The sequence below is a fragment of the Chiloscyllium punctatum genome, chromosome 12 (genome assembly GCF_047496795.1).
Source record: "Chiloscyllium punctatum isolate Juve2018m chromosome 12, sChiPun1.3, whole genome shotgun sequence".
NCBI lineage: Eukaryota > Metazoa > Chordata > Chondrichthyes > Orectolobiformes > Hemiscylliidae > Chiloscyllium > Chiloscyllium punctatum.
This window is the reverse complement of record NC_092750.1, coordinates 69,266,434-69,287,702: the sequence shown is the minus strand read 5'-3', so window position 1 is coordinate 69,287,702 and position 21,269 is coordinate 69,266,434. Positions and strand designations below refer to the sequence as shown.

At 39.6% G+C, this 21,269-nt stretch overlaps 1 protein-coding gene across 1 annotated transcript in view; it reads right to left on the bottom strand.

The window, feature by feature from the left end:
• Positions 1-21,269, bottom strand: part of dnah1 (dynein, axonemal, heavy chain 1) — a 425,483-nt gene that overhangs the window by 41,500 nt on the left and 362,714 nt on the right. Inside the window, exons 71-73 of the mRNA XM_072582714.1 lie at positions 20,655-20,825; positions 17,363-17,542; positions 14,216-14,392 (exon numbers count right to left, since the gene is read on the bottom strand). Of these exons, the coding sequence (XP_072438815.1) occupies positions 14,216-14,392; positions 17,363-17,542; positions 20,655-20,825 (528 nt within the window). The remainder of the gene's footprint in view (positions 1-14,215; positions 14,393-17,362; positions 17,543-20,654; positions 20,826-21,269) is intronic.

Sequence of the window (21,269 nt, the reverse complement as noted above, 5' to 3'; positions counted from 1 at the left end):
ATTCTAGAGATGTTACTGTTATACCAACTCCGCCCTGCAGGGTCTGCTTGACTTTTTTAAAATCATGCTGTTCGGAGGAGCTATATAACACACCTCTGGAGCAGGTGGGTTTTGAACCTATGCCTCTGGTCCAGAGGTAGGGACACTACACTGTGCCACAAGAACATCAGGATTTGCTTCTTTTTTTAATACACAGGGCCTGTTTTATAATTTCTGATCAATTTGATCAGAGATGTAATGGCACACCCCTGGAGCAAGTGGGACTTGAACCTAGATGTCCTGGCCAAGATAATAGGGAATGGTTCAGTGCCACCTGCTGCAGGATCATGTGATAGCACTGCTGGTCTTTCCCACCACCAGATCACCATGACCTTTTAAAATTTTTTTTTACTGTTAACCATGGATATGGATCCATGGATACTACCACTGTACCACAAGAGCCTGTTGGCTTTACTTTTTCTTTTCTAATCAACCTATTCAGGAATGTATATTACACATCTTTAGACTATAAGATATAGGAGCAGAAATCAGGCCATTCAGCTTATCGAGTCTGCTCTGCCATTCAGTCATGGATAATAAATTTCTCAACCCCATTCTCTTGCTTTCTCCCTGTAACCCTTGATCATCTTGACAATCAAGAACCTATCTACCTTCATCTTAAATATACTCAATGACCTGGCCTCCACAACCTTCTGTAGCAGTGACGTCTTCTGGCTGAAGAAGTAGTTTATTATCTCCATTCTGAAAGACCTTCCTTTTACTCTAAGTCTGTGCCCCCAGGTCCTAGTCTTGCCTAGTAATTGAAATATCTTCTTAACATCTACTCTGTACAGGCCATTCAGTATTCTGTATGTTTCAATTAGATCCCTCCTCTTCCTTCTAAACTCCATTGAATATAGACCCAGAGTCTTCAAATGTTCCCCATATGTTAAGCTTTACATTCCTGGGAGAATTCTCATGAACCTCCTCTGAACATGCCCCAGGGCCAGTACATCCTTCCTGAGATATGGGGCACAAAACTGTGCACAATATTCCAAATGTGTTCTGACCAGAGCCTTCTAGAGCCTCAGGAGTACATCCTGCCTCTATATTCAAATCCTCTCAAGATAAATGCCATTTGCTTTCCTAACTACTTACTCAACTTGCAAGTTTACTTTGAGAGAATTCTGTACTAGAACTCCCAAGTCTCTTTGCACTTCTGACTTCTGAATTTTCTCCTCATTTAGAAATAGTCCATGCTTCTATTCTTCTTAACAAAGTGCATGACCTCACACTTTCCCATGTTGTACTCCATCTTTGCCCACTCTGCTAACCTGTCCAAATCCTTCTGCAGCCTCCCCACCTCTTTAATACACCCTATCCCTCTACCTATCTCTATATCGTCTGCAAACATGGTACAAACATAACTGCAGAAGAGGGTCAGACTTGCCTCTGCTTTATTTATTATTTATTTTAATAACCAGAAGGGCTGTTACACAAAACTGAATGACTTTCTCACCAACAAAAGTACTGTGACTTTTTTTTATTTTTCCTCTTTTCATTACGACCCTTGTTGCCAATTCAGTGTTTACAATGAAAGCCCATTATGAGCAATGCAAACCATCAAAACTTAAGGGGGGGGGGTTAGGGAGAAAGAGCAGAGGTTAAATCAAATGGTGTTGGATGGGGAATAAAGGACAAAATCCCCTGTGGTGTTCATCTATCTCTCAAGGCACTGACAGTCATTGATGGATCCCATATGCTTCCTTTCCAAGGACACCTTGGGAAAGAACGTTACCATGAAGGAGAGGCAGACTTGGGTCTGGTTTTTAAAAAAAAATGCTCTGAAGTGCGATTGTGCACAACTCAGTGATCTTCCAAAATCACCGTAACATTTTTTGAGTTTATTGTTAAACGACTAACCACCGCCAGTAAAAACACCTGTTTAGCCAATTTAATACTTATATGCAAAGCCTATTAAGGAGAATAAAAACAATCAATCAAAATAGTAATGGGGAGGTGGGGAGAAAGGGAAGAGGCTAAATCAAATAGAGTCATAGAGATGTACAGCACAGAAACAGACACTTCCATCCAACCCGTCCATGCCGACCAGATATCCAACATAATCTAGTCCCGTTTGCCAACACTTGGCCCATATCCCTCTAAACCCTTCCTATTCATATATCCACCCAGGTACGTTTTAAATGTTGCAATTGTACTAGCCTCCACCACTTCCTCTGGCAGCTCATTTCATACATGCACCAACCTCTGTGCGAAAAAGTTGCCCCTTTGGTCCCTTTTATATCTTTCCCCTCTCACCCTAAACCTAGTTCTGGACTCCACCATCCCAGGGAAAAGGCCTTGTCTATTTACCCTATCCATGTCCCTCATAATTTTATAAACCTCTAAAAGGTCACCTCTCACCTTCCAACATTCCAGGGAAAACAGTCGCCGCCTATTCAGCTTCTCCCTATAGGTCAAATCCTCCAACCCTGGCAACATTCTTGTAAATCTTTTCTGAACCCTTCCAAGTTTCACAATACCCTTCCGATACGAAGGAAATGAGAATTGCATGCAATATTCCAAAAGTGGCCTAACCGACGTCTGTACAGCCGCAAACTGACCTCCGACCTCTTATACTCAATACTTTGACCAATAAAGGAAAGCATACCAAACACCTTCGCTATCCCATCTACCTGTAACTCCACTTTCAAGGAGCTACAAACCTGCATTCCAAGGTGTCTTTGTTCAGCAACACTCCCTAGGACCTTACCATTAAGTGTATAAGTCCTGCTAAGATTTGCTTTTCCAAATGCAGCACTTCGTATTTATCTAAATTAAACTCCATCTGCCACTCCTCAGCCCATTTGCCCATCTGATCAAGATCCCATTGTACTCTGAGGTAACCTTCTTTGCTATCCACTGCACCTCCAATTTTGGTGTCACCTGAAAACTTACTAACTATGCAACTATGTTCACATCCAAATCGTTAATATAAATGAAGAAAAGTAGTGGACTCAGCACGCGATCCATGTCGCACTCCACTGGTCACAGGCCTCCAGTCTGTACAACAATCCTACACCACCACCCTCTGTGTTCTACCTTTGAGCCAGTTCTGTATCCAAATGGCTAATTCTCTTTGTATTCAATGAGATCTAATCAGTCTCCCATGGGGAACCTTGTCAAACACCTGACTGAAGTTCATATCGATCACATCTACCGATCTGCCCTCATCAATCCTCTTTGTTACTTCAAAAACTCATTCCATGTTCGTGAGACATGATTTCACACGTACAAAGCCATGTTGACTATCCCTAATCAGTCCTTGCCTTTCCAAGTACGTGTACAACCTGTCCCTCAGGATTCCCTCCAACAGCTTGCCCACCACTGATTTCAAGTTTACTAGTCTATAGTTCCCTGGCTTATCCTTACTACCTTTCCTAAATAGCAGCACCATATTAGCCAACCTCCAGTCTTCCGGCACCTCACCTGTGACTATCGGTGATACAAATATCTTAACAAGTGGCCCAGCAATCACTTCCCTAGGGTACACTTGATCAGGTCCTGGGGATTTATTCACCTTTATGCATTTCAAGACATCCAGCACCACCACCTCTGTAATATGGACATTTTTCAAGATGTCATCATCTATTTCCCTACATTCTATATCTTCCATGTCCTTCCCCACAGTAAAAACTGATGCAAAATACTCGTTTAGTATCTCCCCCATCTTCTGCAGCTCCACAATAAGACTGCCTTGCTGATCTTTGAGTCGCACTATTCTCTCACTAGTTACCCTGTTATCCCATTTGCATTTGTAAAAATCCTTAGGATTCTCCTTAACCTTATTTGCCAAAGCTATCTCATGTCTCCTTTTTCACCTCCTGATTTCCCTCTTCAGTATACTACTACTGCCTTTATACTCTAAGGATTCACTTGTTTTCTCCTGTCTATACCTGACATATGCTTCCTTTTTATTTTAACCAAACCCTCAATTTCTTTAGTCATCCAGCATTTCCTACACCCACCAGCCTTTCCTTTCACCCCAAAAGAAATATACTTTCGCTGGACTCTTATCTCATTTTTGAAGGCTTCCCATTTCCCAGCCATCCCTTTACCTGCAAACAACAGCCTCCAATCAATTTTTGAAAGTTCTTGCCTAATACAGTCAAAATTAGCCTTGGTCCAATTTAGAGCTTCAACTTTTAGATCTGGTCTATCCTTTTCCATCACTATTTTAAAACTAATAGAATTATGGTTGCTGGTCAAAAGGTGTTCCCCCACTGACACCTCAGTCTCCTGTCCTGTCTTATTTCCCAAGAGTAGGTCATGTTTTGCACCTTGGTAAAAACAATGACTGCAGATGCTAAAAACCAAATACTGGATTAGTGGTGCTGGTAGAGCACAGCAGTTCAGGCTGCTCGTTGGATGCTGCCTGAACTGCTGTGCTCTACCAGCACCACTAATCCAGTACATGTTTTGCACCTTCTCTAGTAGGTACATCCACATACTGAATCAGAAATTTTTCTTGGACACACTTAACAAACTCCTGTCCATCTGAAATCTTAACTCTTTGGCAGTCCCAGTCTATATTTGGAAAGTTAAAATTCCTGACCATAGCCATCCTATTATTCTTACAGATATCTGAAAGCTCTTTACAAATTTGTTTCTCAATTTCCTGCTGACAATTGGGGGTCTATAATACAATCCCAATAAGGTGATCAGCCCTTTCTCATTTCTCAGTTTCACCCAAATAGCTTCCCTGGATGTATTTCCAGGAATATCCTCCTTAAATAAAGCAGTAATGCTATCCCTTATCAAAAAACGTCGCCTCCTCTCTTGCCTTCCTTTCTATCCTTCCTGTAGCATTTGTATCCTGGAACATTAAACTGCCAGTCCTGTCAATCCCTGAGCCACGTTTCTATAATTGCTATGATATTCCAGTCCCATGTTCCTAACCATGCCCTGAGTTCATCTGCCTTCCCTGTTAGGCTCTTGCATTGAAGTAAATGCAGTTTAATTGATTGGTCCTACCTTGTTCTCCACTTTGTCCCTGCCTACCTTGACTGTTTAATTTGCTTCTTTTCTCAACTGTACCAGTCTCAGATTGATCTCTTTCCTCACTATCTCCCTGGGTCCCACACCCCAACTTACTAGTTTAAATCCTTCTGAGCTGCTCTAGCAAATCTCCCTGCCAGTATGTTAGTCCCCTTCCAATTCAGGTGCAATGCAAACTTCTTGTACATGTCCTTCTACCCCAGAAGACATTCCAATGATCCAAAATTGTGAACCCTTCACCCATGCACCAGCTCCTCAGCTACACATTAATTTGCTCTATTCTCCTATTCCTACCTCACTAGCTCGTAGAACAGGGAGTAATCCAGATGTTACTACCATCAAGGACCTCCTTTTCAAATTCCTGCCTAACTTTTATATTCTCCCTTCAGAATCTCATTTTCCCACCTTTGTTGTCAGTTCTAATGTGTACAATGACCTCCTGTTGGTTCCTCTCCCCTTTGAGAACAGCCGGCACCCTCTCTAGGACTTCCTTGATCCTGACACCAGGGAGACAACACACCATTCTGATTTTTCGATGCTGGCTGCAGAAATGTCTGTCTGTGCCTTTGACTACAGAGTCACCTAACACAATTGCTAAATGGGATTGGTGGGGTAAGTAAAGCTCTATGGTGTTCACCTCTCCCTAAAGGCATCGAGAACATTGATGGGCATTGCATGTTCTTTCTCCAAGGACACCCGGACATAAACGTGACAATAAAATAACAGCAGATTTGGGTCTGCAGTTTTTTTCTAATTTAACATTTTTTTTTCTAACCAACCTGTTCAGAGATATTATTGCACATCCCTGGAGCACGTGGGACTGCAACCCAGGTCTCTCGATCCAGGGCAAGGGACACTACCATTGTGCAAGAAGAGAACCCTGGGAGGGAGGGAAAGGGAAGGAGACCCTCCCATAGTCTCAGTCATATGACAAACTACACATTTGTTTGAATCGCTGTTAACTACAGAGATCTGACTTTTGTTCATATGTATGTTTGTAACTTAAGAAGAGAACACATGATATTAGATTGCAGCTCAATGGCTGGCTTTGATCTCAATATCTTGCATGTCTGGTTTCTGGAAAGACTTTTAAGTAATTTGAAATTTGCAACTAGCTTCTTTCCTTTCTCTTTTCTTGGATGTACATGTTTGTGACTGTCTATCAAGAACCATTTGCCTGGACTCTGAATGCAATGATAAACCCTCCCTTGTTTTAACCCTAAAGAATTTGCCATCGGTAATTTTAAATTGCACTTCACAAACAGAATGAGGAAAAAAACACTTATTTTAAAAAGAAAAAGGGGAAAATAAAAGAAAGAAAGTAAATAAACCAAACCCTGTTACAGACTGGAGAATAGGACAGTAAAATTAATTAAATTCAATTAATCTCTCACTCTTATCTGTGAAAGCACTTATAGAGATTTACCTTATAATGTATATCAACTCTCCACCAAAAGGAGGTAAACATAAAGACTGTTAACTTGGCTCAATTCCTCAATAGGCAAAGGTCTTCCAGTTTAACTAGATCTGCATTTAAGAACCAGCCACACAGATTCCTGAAGGTGTCAGCACAGCAAGACTGAATAGTGAAGAAGGCATACAGGATGCTTGCCTTCATTGGCCAGGGCATAGACTATAGGACCAGGGAAGTCTTGTTACAACTTCATAAATGATTGCTTAGGCCACAGATGGAATACTGTGTGCAGCTCTCGAGGCCAGTGTATCGGAAGGACATGATTGTACTAGAGAGGGTGGAGAGGAGATTCACCAGGATGTGGCCTGGGATATAAAGCGTCAAGTTAAGAGGAGAGATCGGTTAGGCTGGGTTTGTTTACCTTGGAGCAGAGGAGGCTGAGTGGGGATCTGAAACTGAGAGGTAGACACAGGGTAGATCGTGAGAATCATTTTCCCCATGGCAGAAATATCGAAGACCAGAGGGCATAAGTTTAAGGTGGGGAATAAGTACATCTGAGGAAAATATTTTTTTCACCCAGAAGGTGGGAGAAGTATGGAATGTGCTACCTGAAAAGTCAGTAGAGTCAGGTACTCTCACGTTTAAAATGCATCTCGACAACCACTTAAAATGCCAGGGCATAGCAGGCTATGAATCAAGTGCAGGTAAATGGAATTACTGTAGTTTTATGTTTGTTGGTCAGCATAGACATGGTGAGCAGAAAAACCTGTTTCTATGCAATATGAATCTACAACTCTATGACATTACAGTAGATCTGTAGGTCAAACAGATAAGAATCAAAAAGTGGCACTGGAAAAGCACAGCCGGTCAAGCAACATCCAAGAAGGAGGAGAATGGATGTTTCAGGCATAAGCTCTTCATCAGGAATATAGAGGAGGTGGGGGGGGGGGGTGACTGAGAGATAAATAGGAGGGTGGGGGTAGGGGGGAAGGTAGCTGGGAAAGTGAGAGATAGATAGATGTAGGTGGAGGTGATGGTGATAGATCGGAGGAGAGGATGGAGCAGATAGGTGAAAAGGAAAATGGACCGGTAGAGCAGTTCAAAAGGATGGTGCTGAGTAGAAGGGTTGGATCAGAAGCAACAGACACATTAATGAGGTGTTTGGATGTGAAGGAAAGTCTTTGCTGAATGTAGAAGGATCTTCCGGGGCCTTGAATGGAGGGGAGGGGGGAGGTGTGCAGGTTTTACGCCTCTTGTGGTGGTAAGGGAAGGCACCGGGGGTGAAGGATGGATTGGTGGACGGGGTGTGGATCTAACAAGGGTCTCATGGAGGAAATGGTCTCTGCAGAATGCCAATGGGGTGGGAAAGGAAATATATCTCTGGTGGTGGAGTCTGATTGTAGCTGGCAGAAATGATGGAGGATAATGGGCTATATCCAGAGATTAGTAGGGTTGGAGGTGAACACCTGGGTGGTTATATCCTTGTTGCAGTTGGAGGGGTGGGGTTGAAGGACGGAGGTGCAGGAAGTGGAGGAGATGTGCTGGAGGGCATTGTTGATCACGTGGGAAGGGAAATGGCAGTTCTTGAAATAGGAGGCCCTCTGGGATGTCCTGGAGTGGAATTCCTCCTCCTGGGAACAGAAGCAGTGGAGGCTGATGAATTGGGAATAAGAGCTAATGTTTCTATCGGGGGGGAGGGGTGGGAGGAGGTGTAGTCCAGGGAGCTGTGGAACTGTAGTCCAGGGAAATAGATGTCCATGTCCATCTCAGTTGCTGGAGATGGAGATGGAGAGGTCCAGGAAGGGGAGGATGGTGTCTGAGATGGTCCAGGTGAACTTGATGTCAGGGTGGAAAGTGTTCATGAAGTTGATGAACTTGTTCAACCTCTTCGTGGGATTATGAGGTAGTCCGGATAAAGTCATCAATGTATTGGAAGAAAAGATTGGGATGGTGCCAGTGTAAGTGCGGAAGATGGACTGTTCCATGTATCTGATGAAGAGGCAGATGTAGTGGGGCCTCTGCAGGTGCCTATGGCTAGCCCTTTGGTCTGAAGGAAGTGGGAGGATTCAAAGGAAAAGTTGTTGAGGGTGACGACCAGTTCAGCCAATAAAATGAGTGTGTCGGTGAAGGGGTACTGATTGGGTCGGTGGGAGAGGAAGAAATGGAGACCTTGGATGCCTTTGCCATGGCAGATGCATGTGTACAGGGACTGGATGTCCATGGTGAAGATAAGGCATTCGGGGCTGGAGAAACAAAAGTCATGGAAGAGGTGGAGTCCCGAATGTATGTGGGAGTTCCTGGACCAAGAGGTACAGGATGGTGTCAAGATATAAGAGGAGTTAAGTTTGGTTCGGCAGAAGCAGGCGGAGATGATAGGTTGACTAGGGCAATCAGGTTTGTGAATTTTGGGTAAGAAGTCGAATTGGTTGGTGCGGGTTTCTGGGACTATGAGGTTGGAGACTGTGGATGGGAGATCCCCTGAAGTGATGAGGTTGTGGTTTGGAGATAATGGTTTGGTAATGGGAGGTGAGGTCGTGGTCAAGGGGGCAGAAGGAGGAGGTGTCTGTGAGTTGGCGTCTGTGAGTTGGCATCTGGTTTCAGTGGTGTCGAGGTTGAATAAGAATGGCAGATTTCCTTCTAAAAGGACATTAGTGAACCAAATAGGTTTTTTTGACAATTGTTACATGGTTGCCATTCAGCTAGCTTTAAATTCCAGATTTTTTTATTGAATTCAAATTTTACCATCTGCCTTGGTGACATTTGAACTGATATTCCTAGAACATTAGCTTCAGGTTCTGGATTATTATTCCACTGATTGGTGACATGACAGTGACACAACTGCCTCCCCAACAATTCAGTTACACAACTGCCTCCCCAACAATTCAATGATAATTGTACTTTATTCCCCCATGCCCCTTTGATGCTGAAGGTTTGCCACCAGCTGATTTGAGGTATATCAGGTGTATGATCTTACAGCTCCATGCTGTCTAAGGACTCCATTAAGGAAAATCTGTAGGACAATTTAAAATAATATACACATTGGTTGCACTCAATGTACTTTTACTGTGAAATTCTCCAGTAGAATAACTACTGAAGTAATCTAGTTTATCCTGCTCTCCTTTCTTAAGCAGAGATCAGACAATGGCAACCCTCAGGTTTACAATACAGTCTGCATTTGTAATAATGTTGAAAAATTGTGGCGAGGGTGCTGTTATTTCCTCAGGCATGTGGTGAAAACCATCAGAATTCAGTGCCATGTCCACTTTAAACTTTGCTATTTTTATCAGAAACATTTATTTTTTTCTACAGTCATTTCTCATAAGTGTTCCACATCCTTCTCTAATGCAGCAGGGCATTAATTTGTCAAAAGTTAATGCATATCCAAAATTCCATTATTTTTCTTGCCAAGAAAACTGTAGTACTGTGTACAGAAACAGATTTTGTGGCAGTAATGGATTCATAAATTTCTGAAGGAGATTGTGAGATTTATTTTCTAGCAGGGTCTGGGAAAATGTTGTGCCTTTTTGTGGTTTGCTTTCTAGCCATTTGGAGTCTACTGTTATTATACCCAAATAACCATACATAATATATTTTGGAAAGGCCTTTGGCGAATTACGTCTTACACTCTTAGACTTTCATTTCATCACTTCCTGCTGTTGGTTCAAAAATTTGCTGAAAATTTGTCTCTTTGTCAGGTTCTTCGTTGACCCTACAAACATTCCCCCGACTCAGTGTCTGTTGGATATACAAATTCTTTAAACGTCCATGATTTTTTTAAATGGTAAAGATGCAGCTTTACTTTGAATTTCCTGGCTCTGACAAAAATGTTCAAACAAAGCCAATTTGTAACAATTTTCCTTATCTTCAGAAAAAAAAGCTCCAGTAAACGTAATATCAGATAGCAGCTGGGCAGCACTCATAATTTACAGAAGCGAATAAAAGTATCAAACGCTGAACATTAACAGCTTACAAGTCTTAAGTCATCTTAAATATTTTCTGTCTCAAATTTACGTGCAAGAGATAAGAAAATAACAACTAATTCTTCACATAACTTTTAGCCTTATTTTCCAATCAAATTGGACTGTGACGGGCTCAAACTTAATTGTTCAACTAATCTGTTGCCAATGGAAATAATTAATAATTGGGAATGTTAAAACACTGCCACATGGATAAAAATGTTATGATCAGCTTAAAAACAGTGGCATTTTGAAGAAAGACTTATAGTCCCATTTTAAAAGTCTCAAAAATATGATTATGAGTTTTAACATAGGGAAAAACTGGAGCCATTTTGTAACAATGGTACAAATTAAAAAGTTTTTAATATTAATTTGTTTGTGGGAACGTGATTTTAATTTCTGGTAAAATGGTGAATAAATGGGTCATGTGATTTTCTATGAACTTTGCTGACAACAAACCTGGTTGATTTCCTCGTTAAAGGTTAAAGTGGTGCCCAGGTTGCTTTACTATGAAGAAAGTGCTGATGGTGGATAGATTGTTAGTCTCCAAGTCCAGGGAATGCTAGGAATATCAGGTTTTGTATTTGGTTATATTGTAAACTGTATAATTCCAAGACAGAAAGAAGTTGGGGTTCTAGAAGGCAGCTAATTAGTATTTCTCCTCGGGCCACATAAGTTGGCTTTGAGTAAGGAAGAGGACATATGAAGCCATTACACTGTCAGTGGACAGGAATTTTATAACAAATCCTATAACAGGAACCTATAACAGATCAGACTGCAAAAATCTGAAAGACAGTAAAGAGAAATATGGAAGCAGCTAGTTCTGCACCTTAAACAGAGAATATTGTGGTCTTGTCAGTCACCACTTGACTACAGGAAAGATCTTAATTCATCTCTCATTATCAAAGTCAGTTCTGGGACGAGGAGTTGCTGAGCTGGGAAAGGAAGAGAAAAGTAATTCCACAGGAACTTAGAACTACTTTGGACTGATCCATGGAGGATGAAGTGTCCATTTAAGAGATAGCGAAAAGTATAACAGTGAAGGAAATTTCTCTTACTGTAAAACCTGGTTAGGAAATGTTTTCCCCTGTAGCTTAGATTATAAATTGCTTACTTAAGAGTGTTTAGACCACGTAGCTTTTAGTTTAGCACATTAAAGGTCTTAAAACTTGAAATCTGAGTGATCTCCCAGTTAACCACCAAAACATTCATATCTTTCCAGATATTCTTGGTCTCAACGATGCACAAATTAGCAAGTAATGAAATGATTTACCATCTTTTGGTTGTACAGAAAAGTGGAGTAATTCCTGTTCTTCAAATAGGAATTTATGACCTGCAATATGTACTTGAACAAATATATACAGCTGTCATCAAAAAGATGAAAGTTTATTTGTTTAGAATAGCTATCAGGAGCTTACTTATCCAAGGGTGATGATGGAACAGAGATATAGATCAGTTATGATTAACTGAATGGCAGAACCAACCCAAGAAGATGAAAGGCACCCAAAATAAAAGCAAAATACTGCAGATCCTGAAAATTTTAAATGAAAACACTAAATACTGGAAATCTTCAGTAAGTTTGAAAGCATCTATGGTGAAAGAAAGAGTTAACATTTTGAATTGAATAGAATTCTTCTTCATATTGAAGAAAGGTTGAAATATGGTAAGTATATATGACTCCTATGGCAGAGTGGCACTTTCAAATGTCAACTAGTATTAAGCAAACCTTTGGAACTGTGAACTAATTTGCTTCTGGGTCGAGAGAAACATTATCCTAGAAACTTGAAGGAACTGATAATGTTAGTATTAGTGTTAATTTTCAAAACTCCCGAGATTCACGAAGGTTTTGTCAGACTGAAAAGTAGCAAAACTAATACCTTTATTCAGAAAGGGAGAGAGGGAGGGAGAAAACAAGAAGCTTTAGACCAGTTAACTTGATGTCTGTCATGGGAAGACATTACAATTGATCATTAAAGAGGTTATAGCTGAGCATTTAGAAAAATTCAAAGGCAATCGGGAACAGTCAGCTTCATTTTGTGGAAAGAAATTCAATTTTAAATAATTCATGAGACTTCTTTAAAGGAGTACCATGTATTACGGATAAAGGGTAGCCAGTAGGTGTACTTTTTGCAAGGTTTGTGAAGGTTTGTAGTTCAGGTTGAGGTTTAGGGTGTAGGTTTGCTTGCTGAGCTGTAGGTTTGATATCCAGACGTTTCATTACCTGGCTAGGTAACATCATCAGTGGCGACCTCCACTGGTGTGGAGGTGTACTATAGTTGGATTTCCAAGTGTCATGTGATAAGGTGCCACATTAAAGACTATGCAGAAATTATAAGCTCAAGGTGTAGGGGTAGTTTGCATGGCTGGAAGAAAAACCAAATATGCTTAAAAAGGTCTCTGAAGAGCAGGATGCGACACATTGAGTCCCTCGAGGTCTGTGCTAGGCCTCAAATTTTTATAGTTTGCATCAATGATTTAGAAGAAGGAAACAAAGGCATGGTAGCTAAATTTGCAAATGACACAAAGATAGGAAAGCCTTTTGTGAAGAAGACATAAGGAGTTAGCCGATAAATATAGACAGATTGAATGAGTGGGCAAAAAATCTGGCAGATGGAGTATAATGTGGACAATAAGATGTTGTTCACTTTGGCAGAAAGAATGAAAAAGCAGAGTATTACTTAAATGGAAAATGACTTTGGAATTCTAAGGTACATTGAGATTATGTATTCTGGTCCTGGAATCGCAAAACATTAGAATGAAGGTACAGTAGGCATGTATTCAAGAAGGCTAATGGAATGCTATCCTCTATTATAAGAGGAATTTAACATAAAACTAAAGATGTTAGACATAGCTAGAGGATCAACCATGATCATATTGAATGGTGGAGTGGGCTCAAATAGCTGAATAGCCTACTCTTGCTGCTAGTTTCTATGTTATATTTCAGTTCTTCTGGGCATTGGCGAAACCCCATTTCGAATACTATGCACACTTTGGGTTTCCTTATTTAAGGAAGGATATAAATGTAGATTAGATTAGATTAGATTACTTACAGTGTGAAAACAATTCAGAGGAAGTTTACTGGATTGATTCCTAGAACATATGTGTTACCTATGAGGAAAGATGGACAGTATTGGGTTGTTTTCACTGGAGTTTAGAAGAGTGAAGTTGACCTAATTAATGTGTGTAAGATCCTGAAAGAACTTGACAGTGTGGGCGTGGATAGGATGCTTCCTCTTATGGGTCAGTTCAAAACTAGGGATCACTGTTTTAAAATTAGATGTCATCCTTGTAGGATTGAGACAAGAAGAACTTTTTTCTTTCAGAGGGTAGTGAGACTTTGGTACCCTCTCTGATTCAAAAGGTGGTGAAAGTGAGGTCATTGATTCCTTTTAAGACAGAAGTAGATAGATTCTTGTTTGGCAACAAAATCAAGACTTTCTGGAGTAAATGGGAATGTAGAAGGTCAGTATTGATCTTATTGAATAATAGAGCAGGCTTGTTTGGCTGAATGGCCTGCTTCTGCTCATTGTTAGTATGTTTGTAATATTATATACTTTGTATCCTGAAATGGAACGTGAACACACACTCAACAGAGAATGCCACAAATTTAGGCAACTTGTTTCTTAGGGATGACTTTTTGATTTTTCATTCATTTCTTCAGAAGAGAAGAAGTAATCTCTTTAATTTACTATCAGTTCAGAACAATGATCTTAAATATGTTAATGTTAAAAACTTGCTTAGATACATTCATTGCAAACAATGAAAAGATCAAACAAAAACAGTATCTTTTAAAAAAGTCTGCACTTGCCTCAAGTTCAATCTCAGTATCAATCTGCCTGTAGATTCCAGATTCAGAGTAGATAAAACCTTGTTCTAGAACGTCTGAATTATAAAAGTCTGCCAAAATGTTCATTATGCACCGCCTGTCCCAGTCATCCGTCACACGACCTCCGTAATTAATTTCCCCAGCTGTATACTTCAGTACCTATGAGGTCAATGCAGCAGACTATTAGACTGTTGGTACAATCCACCAAATTAGGTTATGATTTGTTTAAGGACTAGTACCTTTTTTCTCTTTCCAGTAGATGAAATTTAAGATCCAGGCACTTACCAAGATAATAAAGTCACCTGCTTCAACAGTTTTGAACAAACAAAATGAACTTGAGTATAAAATGTTAGAAAAGGAAAACAACTGACAAAGATATATGTACGAGGTAAATATGGAGAACAAACTATGGTGAAGGGCCCCCCAGAGCACATGAAATAGTAGATATAGTTCAAGGCAGATCCCATGGATTTCTCAACAACCCACCCAGACATCAGTGATACCGCATTTCTTCAAATCTCATTAAAACTTTGTCCTTTTACAAGGATTCTGTTTCTTCAGTTTGAAGATTTAGCCTTGAAATTTACTCCTGCCACTCCATCACTGGTTATTTCAATGACTGCTCACATCTAGAAAGTTGAATTTTTTTTCCCTGCAACTCTGCTCCTCTGGCTACTTGAGGCTACACTCAGTCTTTGTCAACTGTACCAAGCAATTACTGTTTATGGGCTTCCTTCACACCAGCTGTCAGCTATCAAACGGCTTTTGGAACTTTAATGTCACCCAGCACCTTAAAGTCAACTGCAGCATTTTAACTGTATGAAGAAACCTTCTTTGGCTACTACTCTCTGCAACACAGACTCAGTGGCTTGTGAGCACCTTCTGAGCTTTTCAGCACCTGTTCTGTGGGACACAGATGAGATAGATAAGGAGGAACTTTCTCTATTAGTAAAGGGATCACAGTTAAGTAAAGAGCAGGAGGTTTAGAGGGGAGTTGAGGAAATTCTTTTTCACCCAGATGGTTGTAGGAATCTGGAACTCATGGCCTAAAAGGGTGAAAAAGGTGAGAACACTTAAGATATTTAAAAACTATTTAGATGAGCACTGAAAAGCATACAAGGCTACAGTCCAAGAGCTAACAGTAGGATGGAAAAAGATGGATGTTTGATGACCACTTACGACATTGGTTGGGCTGAAAGGACTCTTTTTGTGCTGTAAAACTCAGTGAGTCTGTCTCCTGAGCCTGACTGCAAGGAAACTACTAAAATAAAAACAACTTGAATGGAACATGCAGAGCTGTGATGCACTCCATTCATGCTCTGGAACTCTCAAATCTATCAGGAAATGGACTTCTTCCAAGAGCCCAAACAATGCAATTCATATTTTCACAATACTACTGTATGCTGATAAAAACTCAAAGTACTTCAGGCATAGCAGCTTATTATCAGATTCACAGTATCTGGGTAAGCATCTTGTTCTTACCAATTTATCATAATGTACAAACTTGTGAAGGTGAACATCAAGAAATGAGAACAGCAATGGCAATTGGCTTTTCCAGCTGATGACCATCACAAAGTTGACTCCCAGACTTGCTGTCTGAGTCCCTTTTGCATTTGATGGGCTGATGTTCTAAGTATGATTCTTGCCAGACAAATGCCAGGCAATAACCATCTCCAATAAGAGAAAACCTAACCATCGATCTTTGATATTTAGTGACGTTACCATCACAACCAACATTCTGGGGGTTACTATTGACAAGACTCGACTGTCCATATGAATACTGGGGCTATAAGAGTGAGTCAGAGGCTATGAATCCTGCAGTGAGTAACTCATCTCCTAACTCCCTTGCCTGTCTATCAACTACAAGGCACAAGTATGATGGAATACTCCTCAATGCCTGGATGAGTGCAGCTCCAAAAACACTCAAGAACCTTCAAACATCCAAGTCAAGGCTTGGTTGACATAAAAATCCACTCCTTTTGCCATCGATGGTCAGTAGCAGCAGAGTATGCAATGTGCTGCAGAAATTCACTAAGGCTTCTTAAACATTATTTTCAAACCCTTGACCACTTCTATTTAGAAGGATAAAGACAGCAGATACTTTGGAGCAGTGCTACCTGCAAGTCACCCTCCAAAAGACTCACCATCTTGACTTGGAAATATTTCACCATGCCTTCAGTTGCTGCGTCAAAAATCTTGAACCCACCACACACACCCCCAATGATATTGTGAGTCTACCTACAGAACCTGGGCTGCAGCGTTTCAAGAAGACAGCTTATCGTCACCTTATCAAGGGCAATTAAGGATAGACAAAGTATACTGGCTCAGCTAATGATACTTATATCATGTGAATGAATAAAAGCAATTCTTTGATAGACAGTCTTCTGGCAGTTACACTGAGCAGAACAATTCTAAGCTATGGTGCTGATTCTGAGGATCTAAAATCTGGATTTAGGACATTGTCAGGAGCAATTATTTAATACGTGACCTTACTAACAACAAAATGGCTTCTTATTGCAAGTAACATCAAGTAACATAATAAGGTGGCTTCTAGGCTGCAAATTGACACTGTGTTTAAAATAGCTTTTTACCCTGTTAAAAGCTGCATTCCTGAACGAACTGAATCAAAGATTAGCAGACAATGCTTCCTTCACAGCATGGAATTAACTAAGCTAGATCGGAAATTACTAACCTTGTAGATGGCCTTCCTAGTTGCAGAGAGATAAAATGTGCAAAGCAAAGTTGGTTCCCAGGAAATATCATTGGGTTAACCTACTGTTCATAATGTCATTTTATTACATTTATTGGATTTGCTCTGTAATTAAGGCTGTACTACTTCTTAAGAACCATATAAAATTATCTTTATTTTAAGCTATTTTGCGCAGTTTATCCAGGGGACACAGATACTCCTGTGTTGCTGGACAACCTTAGCCCAGCCATTAATAAAATGTGAAATCTTGCTCAATCAGACCGAACTGCTAGTGTTTATTTGACCGATCGCGGAACCAAGAGACCCCCTCCCATGGATAGAGATCTTCAATTCTTCTATCTTACCCACTTTGACTTCCTGCAACCAGAAAAAATATAACTCAGAACTTTGCAGTTCCAATTATAAATGTTCACACACACCTTAAAGGGCAGCTCAGTATACTCTTCCAGGAACATTTTTAGTTGGCTGATGCAGATTCGTAAGTCTCCATCTGTGAATTCATAGGGAATATTGAAACCAAGAGGCCCAAACTTCCTACGTTCTAAGGTTATTCCATGAAATAAACATAAGGAAAACAGGAGAGCCTTAAAATCTGAAACCTGAAATTAAAGGAAAAATTGTAAAGTTTTACTGTAATGACAAATTGAGTTGATGTTTCATCAGGACTTGTGCTAAACCTGCAGTTTCTTATTTCAAAATTCTATCAATCATCAGAGGAGCTGTGGGCAAAGATTATCTGCATGTTTTGTAGTTACCATACTTAATGGGAGTCAAACAGTATGGAGGGGAGGTACAGAATTAATTGATGTTTATTTGGTGCGATGGAAAACTATACATAATTGGAGGGAGGGGGCAATATCAGTGGGATGAGAACGGATATGCACCAGGTAAACATGACAAAGATTGGTAGGAAAACTGCAAATGAACCACCTTGAAAGGCGCGTGAGTTTCGATGACGAGTACTAATAAGTAAATGTGGAAATTGTGGAGATAGTTCTTATAGATACAGGGGTGGTGCCAGAGAACTGGATAAAATGTGATATCTTTGTTATCAAAATGCTTTACATTTTAATATTACTTGGAGGGATTATAATTTGAAGGGTTGTGGAAAATAGACTTATTTCAAGTTTTGTGGAAATAACTGGAATTTTTTCTTTAAGAGGTATTTGAAAGTTTACTGCAGACATTGGAGATCTTTTAAAAATAAAGTTTCCTATAAATCAAAGACCTGGGACTGTTTTATAACAGTGACTGGTCTCGTTTTAACTAATTCAGTTTAAAAAAAGCCTGTTAAGAACCAATGAGTTGGAGGAAAGCTTGTTAAGAACAAACTGCCCAGTTGATCTCTCTCTGAAAATAAAGGCCTCTGGTTGAGTTCAGGGATAAAATTAATCGCTCTTTTTGGAAGAGTGATTGAGGATCAAGATTGTCCTTCCTGAACAAGCTCTGTCTGCAAGATTTCAGGAACAACTGTGTGTAATTTGTGACTTGACTACAGCTGTCAAAACTTCAGAGCAACACACTTTGGGACATCCTATGGTTATCTTTTGCCTTCAAGAATAATTGATTGGCCAAAATGCATTTTTTCTAGGAAGCCATTTCTGCAGGGTAATTATTTTTCTTCAGAGTGTGTTTTTGGATGTGTGCATTGTGGATGTTTAGAGAGATAACTAATTTTATTTCTATGTTATTGGCTTTATATGTTAACCAAATATTGTATATTTATTGACTCTTTATTTTGATAATAAACCAATAACTGTGTTTACTAAGAAACCTGGTTAATAGGTCTTATAGTTTAAAACATGATCTAGAGAAAGTTATTACATTTGTTATCGTGGTAACTGGGAAAAGTATTTTAATTTTATGTTGTGATCCATTAAGTATTGGGACTGGAGGGAATCAATCTCAGTCAAAAAGGATTTAAGGATAAATCCAGTAATTGCAGGCCAGTCAGTTTAACCTTTGTGGTAGGAAAATTTTCAGAGACAATAATCCAAACAAAATTAACAGGGAGGACTAGCGTGGATTTATAAATGTAAATTGTGTTAATGAATTTTTATGAGCTATTGATAATGATGTGTAAATGAATCTCCAACAGGCTTTTTATTAAATTGCCACATAACTGGATTGCCAATAATGTTAAAGTTTGTGAATAAAAAGGGACATAATTGTTCTCATGGATAGAAAGTTATCTATATGCCAGGTGTTCCCCAGCAGTAGCTTTCTTAATATATATTAATGATTTAGACTCAGGTGTACAGTGCACAATTTCAGAATGTACAGATGACATAGGCTTGGAAGTATAATGAACTGTCAGGAGGGTAGAGGGACAACTAGAGTCAACTGCATTGTTGTGGGCCTAGAGTCACAGCTGGCCAGACTGGATATTGATGACAGATTTCCTTCCCTAAAAGACATTCATGAAATAGATGGCTTTTTACAACAGTTACTGAGCCCTACAAGTATATAAAATGGTAGGGAGGAGGTAAAAGTATTTTTTGGGCCCTTGAAGACTAAGGAGTATGAAATTGCAGTGGGAATTTAGAAATGGCAGAGACAGTTTAAAAAAAAGAAGACCTGTAACTGATTTCACAATAGAAAGCGCATAATTAGTATCAAAATAATGGTGAACCAAGGGGATATTGAGTGTGAGGAGTGTATGCTAATTCATATCAGTAGCGTAAAGTACTAGAGAACGGTATGAATTAAAACCAACAAAACTCTTGGACCTGATAACCAACATCTTAATATCTTAGTAGAGGTATCTTTCAAGATATTTGATACATTCATTGTGATATTCCAACGTGTATTTGTTTTGAGAACAATCACAGTAAATGGAACCTGATGGGTCACAGCCTAAGAGATTAAAAGAAATAGCTACAGAACCAGAAGAATAATCTTCCAGAAATCCTTAGATTCTGGAGAAGTCCTAGAGTTTTGGAAAACAGTCGCTGAAATACCTTTGCTTAAAGAAGAAAGAAGACAAAATAAAAGATAACTAAGACCGATTAGTTTATCATCTGTTATTGGGAAAATGTTAAAAACTATGATAAAAAAAAGTAACAACAGAGCATTTAGAAATACATAATATAATCAGGCAGAGTCAGTATGGCTTCATGGATGGAAAATCATGCCTGACAAGTTTATTGAGATTCTTTGAGAAGCAACAAGCAGGATAGATAATAGAGTACAATATACTGGGATTCTCATAAGGCATTTGGTAAGGTATCACACATTTGTCTCCTTTAAGAGCCCAGGGTGGTGGAGGTAATATAATAAGATGGGTAGAGGATTGATTACCTAAAAGAAATCAGACAGTTGGGATAAGAGGGGCATTTTTAGGATGGCAATTTGAAACAGTTTCAAGGCACTATTTGGTGTGTGGAGGGTGTGTGTGGAGGTCACAACTATTGATTATAAATGTTGTTGGCTTGAATGAGTAAAGTGAATGTAGTAGAGCTAAAATTGCAAATGACACAAAAATAGGTGGGAAGGCAAGTGCTGAGCATTACACAAAGAATCTTCACAAGGATATAGACTGGCTAACTGAATTTTCAAAAGCTTGGCAGATGGGGTAAAATATGGAAAGAATTTGAAGTTATGTATTTTGGCAGGAAGAAGAGAAGAGTTGAATATTAATTATTCAGTATTGCGAGTATTCCACATAATTAAAACCATATACTCATAATAAAATATTAATTATAAATTTACCTTCGAACAAGAGTTCAAGAAATCATTAGTGAGGTTCGTGTAGGTTTTCAGTAAATTTGCTTTTATTCCCCTTGGTGGTTCAATTGTCATCTTAGAGCCATTTTGAAGGATTGACACTGGAAATTTATTGCTTGGTAAACTAGTCAGCCAAATCCTGAAGTCTCGATGAACCTGGATATTAAAACAAAGAACACGTGATTAATCCTGAATTTTAAAACATAAAATCAGTCAAGCACACACATAGCCACACTTGGTATTGCAAAATTCAAGGTTGAAATCCTCCTACGACAAAATGTTGGGAGTGAACCTACCTTTTCTCTAATAGTTTTTTTTAAGCAGTTACTTAATAGCAGTCAGACAGGCTGTTAACTGGTTTATGCTGAGACTTTCTTCTCCATCTGGAGGTGCTGCTTGATCAAATAGCCAGCACTTCTCCAGTCCCCACAGTGCTACCAGGAGAGGTAGTTACTGCTAGAACAGTTACTGCACCCAGTCCTTGACCCTGAAGATCCATGGAGTAAGAGTTAAAGTAACTTGAGCAGTGGGTATTGCTGTGGTTAGGCGAGAAGACCTGGCAAGCAAAGGACAGCTGGGGTAGACAGGGCAGTGTAGAGG